Source organism: Triturus cristatus, chromosome 3_1 (assembly GCF_964204655.1).
Source record: "Triturus cristatus chromosome 3_1, aTriCri1.1, whole genome shotgun sequence".
Taxonomy (NCBI): domain Eukaryota; kingdom Metazoa; phylum Chordata; class Amphibia; order Caudata; family Salamandridae; genus Triturus; species Triturus cristatus.
This window is the reverse complement of record NC_140583.1, coordinates 11025116-11043247: the sequence shown is the minus strand read 5'-3', so window position 1 is coordinate 11043247 and position 18132 is coordinate 11025116. Positions and strand designations below refer to the sequence as shown.

The 18132-nt window shown below is 49.0% G+C and overlaps 1 protein-coding gene across 1 annotated transcript in view; it reads left to right on the top strand.

Annotated features, from left to right (window-relative positions):
- The first annotated feature begins 4751 nt into the window (after positions 1-4751).
- PTPMT1 (protein tyrosine phosphatase mitochondrial 1) overlaps positions 4752-18132 on the top strand; it is a 38223-nt gene continuing 24842 nt past the window's right edge. The window contains exon 1 of the mRNA XM_085646532.1: positions 4752-5016. Within this exon, the coding sequence (XP_085502658.1) occupies positions 4870-5016 (147 nt within the window). The 5' untranslated portion in view covers positions 4752-4869. The remainder of the gene's footprint in view (positions 5017-18132) is intronic.

Here is an 18132-nt window from a genome sequence, read left to right as displayed (position 1 = left end):
GTTTATATATCTTCCTCATAATCGATTTTGGTTTTGTTTTTTTCCTTCCATAGCGTGGTCTCTTTAGTTTTGGGGAAGGAGATTTATCTGCATCTATGGTGTTAATTAAAAGGGAGCTTTCTGCAAGTACAACCCCTGGGGGAGTCAATGACGTGTTTCCTAGATGTAATGCACATGGAATAGCCCCACCAGTAGAAGCAGATTGAGGACTGCCTTCAATACTGGTCGGTAGAGTAAGAGGGACTGGAGACGTGTTTCTTCTGCAGCTATTACCATTAGGCAATCCCGAGAAGGACTGCAGTAATAACGAATCCTCTACACTGATAATAGACTCCGCAGTGTTATTCTGCACTGAAGTGTGCATAGACAGATTGGGAAAACACAAGTTAGGAGTAAGTGAGAGGCATCTCTCCGTGTTTTGAATTGCATCAGCGACCACTCCAATGGTTTTTTGCAACATTAAGTCTATGGCTGTAAGGGATGGTAATGGTGTTACTGGCACGGACTTGTTTCTCGTAGTTGATCTAGTCGCCATAGTGGTCTTTCTAGACTTGGACATTTCAAACTAGATATTCAACTATTTAGATATACAATAGGATACAAGTGCCGGGATGATACAGAATAAGATTTCCAAGGCACACAATTCTGCCCTATGGCACTTAAGTGTCACGATGATATCACCTTACAGCGATGGAACCCGGATGCAAGTTGTTAGGGGGGTTGCCCGTCCCGTCTCCTTCAGTCCCCTGAGGGCCACAGAGGGCCCGCCCTTTGCCCGGGCTGAGCCCGGCTGAGCCCGCGCGCGAGCCCGCGACGCGGGGAGTGAGTTCAATTTTTAAAGCGCCTCCTGGCGCTACTTCCGGGATGTTGGGGCCGGGGAGGCTGGGAGCTGTAGTTCTATCCCCCTCCTGCTCCGCACAGCGGCCACGCGATGTGAGGCGCGGCAGCGGGAGGGAGGGAGCGCCAAAGACAGCAAACTCTGGTCCACGCTGTCGGACTGCGGTAAAAATTCAAAGAGCACACTGCGCTGACAGGACACCCGCTCCACCGGGAGTGAGTTCAATTTTTAAAGCGCCTCCTGGCGCTACTTCCGGGATGTTGGGGCCTGGGAGGCTGGGAGCTGTAGTTCTATCCCCCTCCAGCTCCGCACAGCGGCCACGCGATGTGAGGCGCGGCAGCGGGAGGGAGGGAGCGCCAAAGACAGCAAACTCTGGTCCACGCTGTCGGACTGCGGTAAAAATTCAAAGAGCACACTGCGCTGACAGGACACCCGCTCCACCGGGAGTAAGTTCAATTTTTAAAGCGCCTCCTGGCGCTACTTCCGGGATGTTGGGGCCGGGGAGGCTGGGAGCTGTAGTTCTATCCCCCTCCTGCTCCGCACAGCGGCCACGCGATGTGAGGCGCGGCAGCGGGAGGGAGGGAGCGCCAAAGACAGCAAACTCTGGTCCACGCTGTCGGACTGCGGTAAAAATTCAAAGAGCACACTGCGCTGACAGGACACCCGCTCCACCGGGAGTGAGTTCAATTTTTAAAGCGCCTCCTGGCGCTACTTCCGGGATGTTGGGGCCGGGGAGGCTGGGAGCTGTAGTTCTATCCCCCTCCTGCTCCGCACAGCGGCCACGCGATGTGAGGCGCGGCAGCGGGAGGGAGGGAGCGCCAAAGACAGCAAACTCTGGTCCACGCTGTCGGACTGCGGTAAAAATTCAAAGAGCACACTGCGCTGACAGGACACCGGGTTGGAGCAGGTTCGAGGGTCGACAGGCCGGTAGGGCTGGGGCCAAAGCAGTTGGTGTCTTCCTCTTCTTAGCAGCTGCAGGGCAGGTCTTCTTTCGTCTTGCTCTTCTTTGTATTTTGGAATCTGAAATCTGGGGAAGGACGGCTCAGGGTGCCCCTAAATACTAGATTTAGGGGCGTTACAGGTAGGTGAAGGGCAGGGACCAATGGGTCCCTGTCCTGGGGTGGGTACACCCCCTATCCTGACTCTCTCCTATGGGAGGGGGGCAGTAGCCTTGTCCTGATAGGGTAGGGCTTCCCATCTTCAAGATGGCGAGAGCCCGGAGATGTGCTTCACCTCGCCTCCCCCACCTGAGGGGTGGGGTTGGCAGGCTGGCACATCCCCTGTCCTTATTGCTAGAGTGGGGGGTTGCAGTGGCCTGGGGAAGCTCACAAATGTGGCATGCCTTTGAAGCTTCCCCCTGCCCATCCTGGGGGAGGAGATTTAGCACCTCGCCCAGGATGTGCATTGTTGCAGGCCCAGGAGAGCAGGGGCTCTCCCACTCAGGGGTCCAGCAACATGTCTGCTGTGTGGCAGCCTAGGCAGCCTCAGAGCAGACGTGGATTGTAGGTTAGGTTTAATGGGGCATCTCTAATATGCCCTCTGGGGTGCTTGGTACATTAAATCCCACACTGGCATCAGTGTGGGTTTAATGTGCTGAGAAGTTTGATACCAAACTTCTCAGTCTTCAGTGTTGCCTTTATGGTGCTGTGGAGTTCGTGTTTGACGAGCTCCCAGCACCATGTACTCTTAAATGGCAGCACTGCACTTACAGTGCTCAGGAATGGACCTGGGTACTGTAGAGGCACAGGGGTCCTGCTCCTGTTCCCACACCATTGGCATAAGGCACCCAGCTAGAGGGGTGACTGATGTATGCCATGGCAGTGTAGGTGATGGGCATGGCACACAGGGATGTGTGCCATGTCGACTTTGTTTTGTCTTCCACCCAGACACCCAGCCTGCAAAGGCAGTGTGCGTGTGTAAGGGTACAGGGCCTCAAAGGGTGGCACAATGAGTGCTGCAGCCCTTAAAGGCCTTCCCTGGTCACAAGGCCCTGGGTACCTAGGGTACCATTTACCAGGGGCTGACATGTGGCCAGGGTTTGCCAATTTGGGTTTAGTGTGTTTTAGGGAAGGAACATAGGCCCTGGGCACCTGATTGGCAGGAGTCCAGGGCACACTCAGTCAAAGTACATTCAGCAATTTAGCAAAAAGTGGGGGCATACCATGCAAGAAAGATGGCACTTTCTCACAGAGGGCAGATGTGGAAACTGTGGCCTTGAACACCATACACCAGAGTGTATGCCCTGCTTGAGGCTGTGGACATCGGAAACACCCTTGTGGGGAACCTAATCAACACGGGGACATTAGTCAACGTCTTTGACACCACCCAGTTCGACATAATACCACACCTCAGGCTGGCTCCCACCAAGACAATGGAGGCACACAGCCATAACCACTAATGGGAGTGATGGAAGTGGTGGAATCATGCAAAGGTAGATCGACAAAGGCTCACTTCCATGTTACCAAAGGCAACACCGGCACTCTCCTGCGTTGCCACAGCTGAGGATCTAGGGATCGCATTCTTCGCAAGGAAGATCCATGAGTCACACGCTGCGGCGATCATGCAAGAATTTCCCTAGCTGTTCCAAGGGCTAGGAATGCTCAAGAACGCTAAGGTGCAGGTAAACACTGACGTGAGGCCCACAGTGATCCGTCATCAAAGAGTGCTGTTACACCTGCGACCGTTGGTGGAGGAGAAACTACGTAACTTTGAGCAACAAAGGTGATTTAAAAAGTCATCAACCCAACAACATGGGTCTCACCCCTTGTAATCACTCCCAAACGCAAACAACCTGGGGTGGTTAGACTCTGCGTGGACATGCAGCTCCCGAACAAGGCCATTTGGCGTGATCGGCACATCACCCCATGGATGACATTGTGAAAGAACCTCAGCATCAGGCAATGGTTCTCAAAAATTGACCATGATGCTGGCTACCACCAGCTGAAGCTTGATCCTGCCAGCCGTTATATAATGACATTCTCGACGCACATGAGTTTCAGGAGTTATTGGAGTTAAATTAAACTTTGGCATATCGTAGGCGGCTCCTGAGGACACATCGGCATACCCCGCATAGCACATGAACTGTGCTCCTATCGAATTACTGATGAGGAGGTTCATCAGAGACAGAATCCCAGCAAGACCCACCTGGCATCCGCCGACCCCGGATGTGCAGGTATATCAGGCAAAAAGGAGAGGCAGCAACAATTGTGCAGGCTAGGCCCTGGGTGATCTGGTGGTCATGAGAGATCCCCACCCAGGGTAGAAATTATGTATGCCTTATGAGAAGGAAATATGGAACGTTGTGACGATTCATGGAACCATGGTCACTGTTCAGAGAGGCTTTATCACAGTGTCCCGGAATGTGACCTAGATCAAACAGGTGTCACCCGTGCTCAAGGAGCGCAGGGCAACCTAAGGGGGCAAGGCGAGAGGCTGGTCGAGGAAACAGTGGCAACTAACCCCAATGATGGTAGTACCCCAGCCCACCAGGATAGGTCAATGGCTAGTCAGGCAGTGCTTACTAGCGATCACCCAGGTACCACGGCTGCACCAGTAACTTCGGTCAACGCACCGGCAGCTACTTGTATATAAACAATTTTTGTAATGCACAGGTCTTTTGTTGTGCTGCTCATTGTGTCAGCCAGGAGCACGGGGAACCACAACTATCTGGGTCCATGAATGAGTAGCAGAACCAGCTCAGTGTTCAATTTGAATGCTGTTGATTGCAGTTCTCCAATTAGGTGGGATTATCAGAACAACAGGAATCAGAATGCATCAGGCTGGAAACTCTAGCGCCCAGAAGGTCTGTATCTAACCAGGAGGCGCCCTGAATGGAAGAAGGTCAGATCCTCGCTCTATGACGTCACAGCACTCCATCGGCGGCAGACCTGACGTCGTCGCGCAGGCGCAGAACGAGCGAGGCGGCCCCAAGATGGCGGCGGCGCTGACTATAGGGCGCGGGGCGTCGTGCGCGCGCGCACACTAGACCTCCTCCCCTCCGGCGCGCGCGCAGTCCAGGCCCCGCCCCTTCCATGGCGGCTGCGGTGGCGCGCATCGTCTTCTACCCCTCGCTGCTGTATAACGTGCTGCTGGAGAAGGCGTCGCTGCGGAGGTGGTACGACCGGATAGACCAGACCGTGGTGCTGGGGGCGCTGCCCTTCCGGGGCGTGAGCCGGCGGGTGAGCAACCGGGCTGGAGGGAGCAGAACCCGGAAGCAGGCAGAGGATGACGACAACGGAAGTGTAGTGTTAGGGGGCGGGGCTAGGGTGTGGAGCCCGGAAGTGGTCAGCACGTGAGAGTGTAGAAGTAAACACGGCTTCCCTTGTCTGTTACAGGGGCTCTGGGCGGGGCCATACCGCGTCATGCGTGACACTGATGGGCCGAGATAGAGACTGGCCCCTGCTGCGTGACACTGAGGACCCGGGACAGAGTGGCCCCTGCCGCGTCATGCGTGATACTGATGACCATGGACAGACTGGCCCATCCGACACGTCATGCGTGACACTGATGACCCGGGACAGACTGGCCCCTGCGGCGTCAGGCGTGACACTTATTAGTGGAGAAAGACTAGCACGTGCTGTATCATGCGTGACACTGATGGCCAAGATAAAGACTGCCCCCTATCGCGTCATGTTTGACACAGATGAGGCACATAGACCTCCCGTCCTGTCATCATGCATGACACTGACGGGTAGGGCTTGAGACCATGCTGTGCCATGCGTGACTTTGATGGGCTGGGACAGATGCCGGCCTCTTCTACATCATGGTTGACACTGATGGGCTGGGACAGAGACCTGCCCGCATCATGTTTAACACTTATGAAACAGAACAAATACCGTCCCATGCCTGAGTCATGCGGGACACTGATTAGCCGGGACAGAGACTTGCCGGTTTCATGCAGGATACTGAGAGGCAGGGACAGAGGCCTTTCAGCGTCATATACAAATGCAAAAACAACAGTTGATAGACAGAATGCAGAACAATGTCATACATTCACCCCAGTACAGAGATCTGGGCCTAAATCCATCGTTTTTTTGCTCACCATGCCATTCCAGTTTGGACCTAGCCATATGCAAATCAGTCTTGACCCCTTTGCATATGGCTGGGTCCAAAGGGGGGTGGCATAGTGGGCAAAAGAACGATGGATTTAACCCAGATCTTTTGACGGGGGGAGAATGCTTGCATTGACAGCATTCCGTCCATCATTTGATTGCTGTAACTATTTCAGCGTCATACGTCACACTGACGGGCTGGCACAGAGACCTCCCATTGTCATATATCACACTGACTGGCTGGGACAGAAACCTGCCCCTTTCACACATAACACTGATGAGCCAGGACAGAGACCAGCATGTGTCTGAGTCATGCAGGGCACTGATGGGTTGGGACAGAGGCTCGTCCGTGCTGCATCATGAGTGATACTGACATGCCGGGACAGAGACCTCCAAGCATCATGTTTGTTAATGAAATGCTGAGACAGAGACCTGTCTTTGTTATGCGTCACACTGACGGGCTGAGATAAAGACCAACCCATGCCACATCCTGCATGACAATAATGGGCTAGGACATGGACCTGCCTGCATCATGCGGGACACTGATGGGCTGGAACAGAGGTTTGCCCGTGCCGTATTGTGTGTGATACTGACGGGCTGGGACAGATACCTCCCAGCGCCTTGGGTGACACTGATCGGCCGAGACCTGTCCATGTCATGTGTGATACTGACAGGCTTGGACAGAGATAATAGTAATAAGAGGTACTAGAAATAATCCAATTTAGTATCGTGAGATGAAGGCTTCTATTCGGTCAGAGTGTCGGACTTCGGGTGAGGAGATGAGGTAACAGAGCGGCTATTGTTTCGGAGGGTAGAGATGACAGTTGAGGAGAAATTCTTTTAGTAGTCTCTTGAAACTAGTGATGGAGGGGTTGGTTCTGATATGTATAGGGAGAGAGTTCAAGATTCTGGGGGAATTGCCTGAGAAAGCGTGCAAGGGTTTTTTATTTGTGTCTTTTGGGGGGGATAAGAAGGAGCTTATTGGAGCTTTTTAGGTTTCTTGATTGACCTGCTTTAGTGAGTTTGGCTGCGAGGTTGTCTGGTTTGCCAGTGTGTAGAGCTTTGTGGGTAAGACATAATTTCATTTTTTTCTTGGTTGAGTTTGAGGTGGTTGTGCAATAGCCAGCTTTGAACTTTTGAGAGTGTGGAGTTAAGCAGTTGAATGTAGGAAAGGGAGGAAATTTCTTGGTAAAGTTGAGTGACGTCGGCATATAGGTGGTACAAGATATTTGCTTGTTTTATAATGGTGGTGAGGGGTTCCATGTAAATGTTGAAGAGTGTGGGAGAGAGGACCGAGCTTTGTGGCACCGCTCTGGTGAAGGGCGAGATGTCGGACATGGAGCTGTTAATTTTGATGAGTTGGGAATGGTTAAGTAGAAATTAAGAAAACCAATTCAGAACAGGGCCATCAGCTCCGATACATTTTTGAAGGGCATCCAGAAGTAGCTTATGATCTACTGTGTCGAAAGCCGCCAAGAGGTCAAAGAGGACAAGCAGGCAGCATCTGTTTGAGTCAAGGGAGCTGTGTATGTCGTCTGTTATGCTCAGTGTAGCTGTTTCAGTGCTGCATCCCTTCCTGAACACATTTTTCAAAGATTTGTGCTAGGAAAGGGAGGTTGGTGATGGGTCTAAAGTTCTTGGGCTCGCTCTGGTCTGCATCATGGTTTTTTTTTAGCAGGGGGGTGACTTGGCCTTGTTTGAGGCAGTCTGGTATCAGTCCGTTGCTTAAGGCGCTGTTAGAGAACTTGGTCCATAGAGGGGTTAGGGTATTATTGAGGTTTTTAGCCATAGAAGCAGGTAGTGGATCTGCGAAGTGGGGTGAAGGTTTGCAATTGGCAGTCACCATGGAGATGTCTTCTTCTGTGAGGGGTTTGAAGACCCTACACCTCTTGAGTCTGGAGGATCAACTTTGGTATTGGGTTTGTCTGGTTGTTGGGGGGGAGGAGTCTCGGTTTTGGGGATAATGGAGTGAGCTAGGGTTGGGGTTATTTCGGTTTTGGGAGAAGAGTCGTTGGGTTGGGTTTATACGTGATGGTCTAAGGAGAGTTCAATTTTGTTGATTTTCTCATGGAATAATTTGGCTAGGTAGTCACATTGTAGTTTAGAGGCAGGGGGATTTTCTTTGGGAGGTTTGGAGGTTTGATTTCGGATGATGTTGAAGATCTCTTTGAGGTGGTTTTTGGCTTTGTCAAGGGTGTTTTGGAAGAAGGTGGCTTTGTCTTTGAGGATGTGCTTTTTGTAGTTCCTGCGTTCTTTTCTGAGTTGGAGGAGGTTGGTTGAGGCTGGGTTTGCTCTCCAGAGTCTTTCAGAGGCTCTGAGTTGAGTTCTTTCAGAGTTGAGGTCTTTGTTGAACCAGGCTCTCGACTGGGTATCTCTGACCTTTTTGTATTTTAGGGGGGGCTAGTTGGTCAAGGGCGTTTTTAGGTCTCGCCTGACCCAGCGCATGCGCTGGTCTGGCGAGACTTATTGAGAGGGCTCCAAAAAGTGCTACCAGGCCAGCCTAGACCTACAGTGCATGTGCGCGGGCGCGCGTGCCACGCTTAACCGCAATTACTTTCACTTTCGCGGCCGCACGGCCGCTTTGATGTTTGATCGCGATCACTTTCGCGGCCGCCAGGCATAGCCATTAGGTGTCGCTTTTGGGACCTTATAAGTATTTAGTTATGCAACTGTTGCATGGGTAAACACTGATAAGGTCCCAAAGGCGAGACCTATTGGCTATGCCAATGCTTGTTGTATCGTTGCGTTGTATAGAGTAGTGAACTTGTCAGTATTTGGCTGGTCTGTGTTAGGAGGGAGTTGGGATGATATTTTTTCTTCCTGGTCAGGGAGAGTGATAGGATTGAGGTTTCTGCACCATTGATGGGTAGATCGGGTTCGGTTTGGTGGCGCTGTAACTTAGTTAATGTTTGAATATAATGATGTGGTGATCTGACCAGTCAATTGGGAGAATGTTGTTGATGCTTATTATTTCGTTTTTGCCTATCAAAGCATCTAGGGTAGAGCCCTTCTTGTGGGTTTGTCCCTTGCAGTGTTGAATGAAATCTTTGCTGAGTAGAAGTTCATTTAGGGACTGTATTACTGTGTCCTTTACATTGTTCCAGTGAAGATTGAAGTCACCTAGGATAATGTTGTTGGAGTTGGAGAGGGAACAATGTGTTAGTAGGTCAGATAGTTGTTCCACAAAAGTGGAGGAGCTTCCTGTAGGGTGGTATAACAGATGGCGTTTTGTCACTTTGTTGTCTTTTAGTGTTAGGTTAGTGCTGAGATATACGAATTTTGAGTAGAAGACGGTTTTTATTTCAGTTAATTTGATTCTATTATGAATGAATGCTATGCCACCACCGTAATGGTCTAACCTGTCCTTCTTGATGATAGAGAAATCTGTGGTGACCAGGACGTCATGGATCGGATAGGATGATTCGTTAAGCCAAGTTTCGGTGACAAATGCAATGTCTATGTCATAGTTCAGTATGGTCTCAGCCAATTCTGTTGTGTGTTCGGTTGCTGACCCACAGTTTATTAGCATGCAGTTTACCTTGCAGATGGTGGTGTGATTTTGGGAGGGGGGAGCCAAAGGTATAGCGGTGAGTTGTGATGGAGGTTTTATAATCCTAGGAGACTTGATGTCTCTGCCAGTTCAGGTGATCACCTAAATGTTGGAGGAGGAGGGTGGGGGTGGGGGGTCGGGGCTGACTTGAGGTTGTATGACTTGGCGAGATCCATGGCCTCTCTCAAGGGCATCCTAGGGCTCATTCTTCTGGGTCTGTGATGTTGGTTGCTGAGAGGGTTGCTGCACCAGCTAATCGTATTTGGATTTGGGAAGCTGAGACGGTTCACTGATGTTAAAGTGGGAGGGGATATGTGGATGTTGGGTGGGGATAGGGGCGGCTTTGGTGTTGGTCAGGATTTTGTTTATGCCCTGAATGATTACATCAAGTTGTCTTTGCAGGAGGGTTATGCTTTCAGTTAATGATGTAGTGGGCATACGGTTCTGTGGTAGGAGGGATTCAAGTTGTTTTTCCATGAGTGTAATGCATTTGGTAAGTTTGGCTGCAGATTCTGGGTTCAGGGTGGAGAGGGGAGGGGAGTTGAGGGAGTGGTAAGTTTGGTGGTGTTGGTTGGGGCTGGGGTGTTGTGGGGTGGATGGATTGTGGGTAGTGGTGGGATAGGTGCTTTTCCATGAGCTGGTAATGGGGAGTGAGTTTAGCGAGTGTCCTAAAGTTTTTTTCGTTGTGATTTGGGAGGTGATATGACGAGGGTTGAGGTTGTTAGTGGTAGGTAGAACACGTTTAGTGGGGTGAGGGGGGAATGATTGGGTAGTTTCTGGGTGGAAAGGGGTGGGGTCAGGAGGGATGGAGTAGATGGTGGGAGGGTAAGGCATAGGGGTGGAGTGTATGAGTGAACTTGCTAGTAATATACTCTCCAAGACGTAACCTGCATTCAGCAAATCAGTTTTTAGCCTGTCCCCGGAGTCCTAAGAGCTAGAGCCAGGGTAGGCTCATTTAAGGCTTTGGCGTCTGGACTCTGGAACTCGCTCCCTGTATCCATTGGGGCAAGAAAGAAAATCATTTTAAAAACTCACCCTGCTACTTGTTTAAAACTCTCGCTGCTAAAACCCTTAATTGCACACTTTAAAAAAGATAAATTCATTTTTTAAACTCACGCTGCTACTTGTTTTAAACGATCGCTGCTAAAACTTTTTAGTGCATTGATTGTCTTGAAATTGAAACGGTCTAGTTGTACTTTGTTCCGCCCTTTGCGCCCTCCTGTCCCCTTGCTATCAGATCTTCCGGTCTATTCACTGAAACTATCAGGTTGGGCGGGGGTAGGAGCCTCCACAACTCGCCTCAGATTGACGGCTGCAGCGCCGGAGCGCACTGGACGCGCACATTGGGCACGCCGCCGGCGCACCAAAGGCAAGCTCGTCCGTGGCCGACCGGGGCTAGGGGCTATACACCATGCCCGTTTCTTCCGTTACTCTGCATTGGAATTGAAATTGCTGCAAGGTAATTGCTTAATTTACACCGATACCCGGCTTAAACTGGAAAAAGCGGGGATTCTCAAACATAGAGACACTTACCCTGAAATCTACCAAGAACCTCCCCGCCTGGAGGATCATTTCAAAGAAATGAGCTCGCACAACTCTGCAACCCCCGACCAACAAGAGCTCAAGGGACTTATAATTAGTTATTTGAACACTCTTTCGATGGTGAAACACCAGCTTGAAATATTTCAGCTTTTAGATTCTGATAAACTGGATAGCCTCCTCCTCACTAAAATGTGGCTTACTGAAGAGTCTGCCCATGATATTCTAGCAGCTGTACCTGATTGCTATTATATTCTTCAGGCAAATAGGACCGCAGGTAAAGCCGGGGGAGGGGTTGCAGCTATTATCCATCAGAAACTTCAGTTCACCTCAATAGGAATCACAAGTCCACCCTCAGGTGACAGCCAAGTTTTGAAATTTGAATCTCCTCAGTCCTCTTTTATTTGCGCCTTATTTTATAGACCCCCTTATCACATGCCTACATTCCCCCTGTTACTAGGCAAAATGATCTCCCATCTAGTTATTAATCATGCTAGAATTCTTATAATCGGAGACTTTAATTACTGGCCCAACGATGTACGGGAGAGTGCCAGCCCTTTTGAACTGGCAGACCTCCTCTCTGGAATTAATTGTACCCAGCATGTGTATGCAGCTACTCATATAAAAGGGCACATTTTAGACCTAGTCTGGACATCTAATTTGAAAATCTCTAAATTAGTGATTTCTCCTTGTACTTGGTCGGATCATCATTTTATTACATTTACTATCGCCAGTGTTCTCTTAACCAAACCCCCACGAATAGTAAATCATATAGCTAGAAACTGGAGTCGCGCAAATATTGGCAATTTTTGCTCATTATGAACTGCTACGGCCCGACAGCACAGGAACCATTACACGAGCAGGCAGACGGCATCAAGACATGGCTTGAACCTGCTAGTGATTGTATTGCTCCTATCAAGAAAACCAAGATCATGAGACCCCATGATGTCCAACGTTGGTTCTCCGACGACTTGCTTTAAGGCAAGCAGAACGTAGTTGGAGACGCCACTATTCCTCAGATAAAAAGGTTATATTCTTAACCCAGCTTAAAGAATATAAAAACGCTATTCTTCAAACTAAGGCGGATTACTTCTCCATGAGAATCCTAAATTCAGCAAACAAGTCCAAGGATATTTTCTCTATAGTCGATGAGCTTGCAAAACCAGATAGAGTTATGGTGAAACCTGTCCCTTCGCAATCCTTATGTCACTCTCAAAACCTATTTTATTGAGAAAATTGCCACTATTAAGGCTAGCATCCCTACCCATACCTCATCTGTGCTTTCTCAGCTCACACGCAAAAACCCACTTTTACTTGATCAAATTTCTCTGATCTCAAGGGAGGTATTCTTTGATCTGCTTACAAAGGTTGGTTCCGGTTCCCCTACTGATAGCTGTCCCCCTCACATTCTACGGGAAGCTTTTCTTTCTTGCCCGGACGCCTCTCTTTCACTCCTAAACAAATCCCTCAAGCTGGGTATAGTCCCTAATTCATTCAAAAGTGCAGAAATTGTTTACATTTTAAAGAAACCTAGCTCTGACCCTCTGATCCTCAGCAACTATCGTCCCATCTCCTTGCTGCCCTACCTAGGCAAAATCCTAGAGGCTCATGTAGCAAACTGTCTCAGCTCCTTCATTGAACACTCTCATTTTCTTGACCCTCATCAGGCAGATTTTAGACCTGCACACTCAACTGAGTCAGTTATTCTCACAGTCATGTACGAGCTGAGAAGGGGGGCTGACAAGGGAATTACAGAGGCCTTGGTTCTCCTTGATTTGTCAGCAGCATTTGACACAGTCGATCATGATCTCCTGATGGACCGTGTCAGCAATGCGGGGATCCAGGGTCTGCCGCTGCAGTGGCTTTCTTCTTTTCTCAGCAATCGATTTCAATCGGTTTGCCTTGCCAGCTTCTCATCCAACAAAATGTATTGACCTGTGGGGTACCTCAGGGTTCCTCCCTTTCACCCCTTCTTTTCAGTTTGTACTTACTACCCTTGATCTGCTCTCTAGGAGAAAGAAAGGTTGGAACCTTTAACTATGCTGACGACCTTCAGTTGGTATTTGATATCAATTCATCTGCCGTTTCTGTATCTAACTTTCAATCCACTCTGAATTTTATCAGCGACTGGATGAATAGCAATCAACTAAAACTGAATCCTGACCAAACCGAGCTGATCCTTACGGGTGGGCCAGCCAACCCGTGGAAATCCAGCCTTTGACCTCCTTTGCTAGGAAATCCCCCACTCCCAACAGGCTCTACCAAGAGTTTGGGTATTGTGATCAGTAACGATTTGTCTATGAAAGCTCGGATTAGCTCAGTGGTATCTGTTTGTTTCTTTCAACTGCGAAAAATCCGGAAGATCAGTAGATTCCTGACCTCTGAAGCCCTGACCCTGGTCATCCTAGCTCTGGTAATCTTCCGTGTTGATTACGCCAATTCACTGTATGTTGGTATCCCAGCATATCAATTACATTGCTTGCAGCTGGTGCAGAACCAAGCGGCCAGGTTGATCTTTCGTCAGCCCAAATGGTACTTCGTTAGACCGCTGATGAAGCGTCTACATTGGTTTCCTGTGGCTAAACGCTGCGTCTTCAAGCTGGGCTGCACCATCTTCAAAGCCCTCTCAGGTAGCAGCCCAGCATTAATGTCTTCTAGGATTCAGCGCTATACCCCTTCCCGGGACCTGCGTTCCTCCCATTTGAACTTGCTGGCTACTCCATCATTTAAACGCAAGAAGCACGGGGGGACTAAGATTCGCCGACTTGGTCCCGCAATTTTGGAACTCGCTTCCTGTGGAGCTGAGGCCTGTGACTTCTTATGCACAGTTCAGGAAACAGCTTAAGACCTGGCTGTTCTCCCAGGCGTATGACTAAGTTAATTCTCTCGTTGTTGCAGCCTCCTCTATGACTCCAGCACCATGAAACCATTTGGTGTACGCGCACCTAACAAATGCCTCTAACATAACATAACATCTAACCTTCCGAAAGGCTATAAAAACCTGGTTATTCCCAGCCTAACCACTCTCCCTCTGCTGGTCTTTTCAGCTACTTGTACCTTGGTAGTGCTGGGATGCCCCGTCGCTGGGGCAGCCATGCGCTTATAATTTTTTTTAACATAACATAACATGGAGTAGAGGGTGGGGGGGGGGGAAGGCGTAAGGGTGGAGTGTAGAGTGCAGTGGGTGTGAGTTGATGGTAGGTTTAGTGAGTGTAATTCTTTGTGAAGAGTTCTGGGGGGTGGGTTCGGTAGAGGTTGGGTAGTTGGAGTGACTAGCATTAGGGCTGTGTAGTTTGGGGAAGATGAGTTCAAATTGGCGTAGGTTAATGTCGTTGGCTTGTACCATGACTATGCTGTTTCTGTATAGGGTCAAAGTGGCATTGCCTTTGAAGGCGAGTGAGTTGGCGATCAGTAATTTTTGGCAGTGGGGGGTGTTAGTGGCATTAGTGACTTGGAGGTGATTTGTTATGTTCTTTTTCCACTTAGCCTGGTCAATGATGTAAAAATGAGATTTGTTTTAGTTTTTCATTTCGAGGTGTTGTGGTTGAGGTCTGCTATAAGTGTTTCAGGGAGTTGCTTAAGTAATCTGTGCTTAAATAGTTTGTTGGCGTTGACTGAAAGGTTGGGGGGTGATGGAGAAAGAGTGTGGGCCGTGGGGTTTCAGGTTAATGTGATCTTTGGGGGTGCAGGGATTGGTTGTTGTCTGGCGGCATTGGTGTGTATTTCTAGACCTCTTTCTCACTAGGGGGGTTGTGTGGAGACAGACTATGAGTAGAGATACTCGAGAGACGAGTGTCTAGATGGGAATTTATTATTCTTTATTTTGAGGAAGTGATGGGAGTGGAGAGCGGGACAGCCTGGGTGTCTGTCCTTTGTGGGGCATCATTTATGAAGGTTTTGAGGGGGTGGGGGGGTCCAGAAAGTTTGGACCATATCAGGATGGGTCAGGTATCTCACACAAATTAGAGGGGAGCTATAGTCCGTGTAAGGGGCGGGTTGATTGCCTACAAATTCAGTTCGGGGAGAAAGTAGAAAATTGGATTACAGTCATGGTTTCTGAGGATTTAGTGAGGGAAGATGTAGGGGAGTCTGCTCCCTATTACAGGATCAGTGATTTCTTAAGGTCGTTCAAAGATGGCCGTTCCATTTTTGGTTCTTGAGGTAGGGCCATAGTCCTTCTTTGATTACAGATGAATTAATGTGGAAGTAGAGCCATGGTCCTTCTTTAGTTTCAGATGATTTTACTTGTGATTGGGTCTTTTGTTTGTTTCTAGCTCTGAAGTGGCCATCTTGTGAGGGTGAATCGAATGGTGAGGTAGCAGGTATGGGAAAGGTGGTGGGAGATCCCAAAAATGGCGGAAGGGCCCTCCCGATTCCCAAAACGAGCGGGCCATGAGCTGCAGTGCCTCCAGAACTGTGAATTCTGAGACTGGTGGGGCGTCCAAATGTCCTACACGTCACTCCTCCAGTGTGTCAAACCAAGGTCCAGTTCGCGGGGACGTGGATTGTCCTCGGCCCGCTTCCCGGGGAGAACTACGATGATTGTGCGAGATCACCGCTGGACTCAATCTGCCGCTAAGCCAGAGGGCAGGGTGGCATTGGTGGTGGAGAGCGTCCCATGCCGAAGAGGCAGATCGTCACAGGGTAGGGGGGGGGCAGTGCCAATCAACAGGCGCTGTGAATCAGAGCGGGGACAGCCTACCGGAATCCCACTGGGCTCCAACGATGATGCTCTGCACCGGAGGGAGAGCGCCGGAGCAGTCGCCGGACAGGGCAAACGCAGGGAGCGGAGGCACTCATCAGGCTTCCAGGGTGTTGTGCTTTGTAAGTCCCTAGTGAATGGTACTCCTAGTACCTAAGGCCTGAGGTACTAAAGAGAGTCCCTAATGGCTGCAGCCACCCACAATCTTTCCGACCTGTGACTTAATAATAATGCCCAAATATAATGCTTCTTCAGTAACCCGCACAGCTGAAAGCAGCTTCTCTTCATTTATTATGATCTGGGTTTTCTCCTGATTTAACAAATTGCCAGCAAATTGCCCACATTTCTTGGCTTTCTTTTCGATTTCCAAAAGGGCACCACTGGTTTTTGGGGTAACAATAGCCAAATCATAGGCATAAGCCAAGATTTTTGCCCACCCCCCAGCGACTTAATTGGCAAGATAGCCAAATTTAGTTGAATTTGCCTGATCCATGGATCAATATATAGCGCAAATAGAAAGGGGAGCAGGGGCACCCCTGCTAAGTACCCTGTTCTATAACCACTTCTTCTGACAAGCCTCCCATTAGACAAATCCTTGCTCTAGGGTTATGATACAGGGCTTTCACTGATCTAATAAATCCCTGTCCGATCCCCTTATTAGACTTCACTACCAAGCAATATGGCAGGAGACCATATCGGTGGCTTTTTCAGCGTCCAATAAAATAAATGCCATGGGATCTTGTGCTACTCTGGCCGCATCAAAGAGGGTGATGACTCGGCGGATGTGATTAGTCATTTCCTTCCCCAGGATCAAGCCATGCTGAACAGGAGACGTAAGCCGGCTGATAACTGCCGATAGGCGTGTGGGCCAAATGTTTGGATAAATCTTAGAATCGCTGTTAATAAGCGTAATGGGCCGATATGAGCCGGGTTCCTTGGGTGGTTTATTCTTCTTTTGGAAGACAGCTATCTTAGCCGTAGCCCAGCCATCAGGCGGGGTATTCTCTTTTTGAATCTCCTGGAACAACTCAACCAAATACTCTTTAAGCACACCGGAAATGATTTTATAAAATTATCCGGGAATAAAATCCATGCCAGTGGCGTTCCCTGATTTTATATTGCTAATAGCCAGTCCTATCTCTCCTAACAAGATGGGCTGATCCAGCATCTGCCTGTCATCTGTCTCTGGGGCCTCTTCACAGGTAGCCGATAAATATTCTCCTATTATGTTAGTTGATTTGTTTATCTCCATGGAGTAAAGTTGCTGGTAAGAGCTCTTGAATGCAGACCTTATATCAGCCCAGTCAGATTTCACACCATACAGTGGGTCCATTATTTCCCTAATCTTCCCCCCCACAGCCGTTTGTCTTGTTCTAAAATCCAAGAGACGCCCCACCTTCTCATTGTACTCATAAAATTTCTCCCGGCAAACAAAATATTTATCTACTGCATGTTTTACGGATATATCAACAATCCTTGCTTTAACGGTTGCTATTTTCAGAAGAGCCACGTCGGATCCACAACCGGTCAAGATCTTGTCCACCAATTTTAATTCAGCTCTGGCTAAGTTTGCATATAGCTCCTCCAACACATTTGTTTCTCTTTTCTGCCTCTCGAGACTGTACCTCAACGTCTTGCCCCGTCAGCAAGCCTTAAATGTATCCCATATAACTCTAATTGAGGCACTGCCATAATTATCTGACATACACTGCGGGATCCCTGCCTGGATATGATTTACATACTGTGCATCTAAGAGAAGTGTCCTTTCGAAGGACCAGGAACGATCCACTCTAGAAAGCGGGGTCATTTTGATCTTGAGTACAAGGGGATTGTGATCCGACATAACACGGGGAAACGTCGATATATGTGAACTCGGCACTAGACTTTTTGAGTCAAGAAAGTAATCTAATCTGACATGAACCCTGTGAGGTGCAGAAAATAATGTGAACCCAGGGTTTGCCTTCATATTCTCCCTCCAGACATCGACCAACCCATGACTACTCAGCAAGTCAGCGAAGGCCCTATAGACTTTTGGTTTCCTACCATAATAGATCTTGCTCCCTTGTCTAACCCCACTGCAAGGCAGATTAATATTAAAGTCGCTGTAGCGGTAGAGGCCAGAGCGCCAACTCGCTATATAACCAATAAAAAATTGTAGGATCATCTAATACCGGGCCGTATATGACGCATATAGTAAAAGAGTATGAGCCAAAGCGACATTTCGTAAATACCCATTGGCCCAAACTATCTGACCGAAACCAAGGAAAATCACATACCACCCTTTTTGACAAAATAGCAACCCCTTTGGGGCGGGTTCTCTACATTTTTGCAAGACTTTCTTGTAAGCATAATATATCAGGTTCTAAAATCTTTAGGCTCCTCTTTGCCTTTTCCGGCTATCATTGAGCCCCCATATGTTAACGGATACAATACGGAGTTTACTCATTTAAAA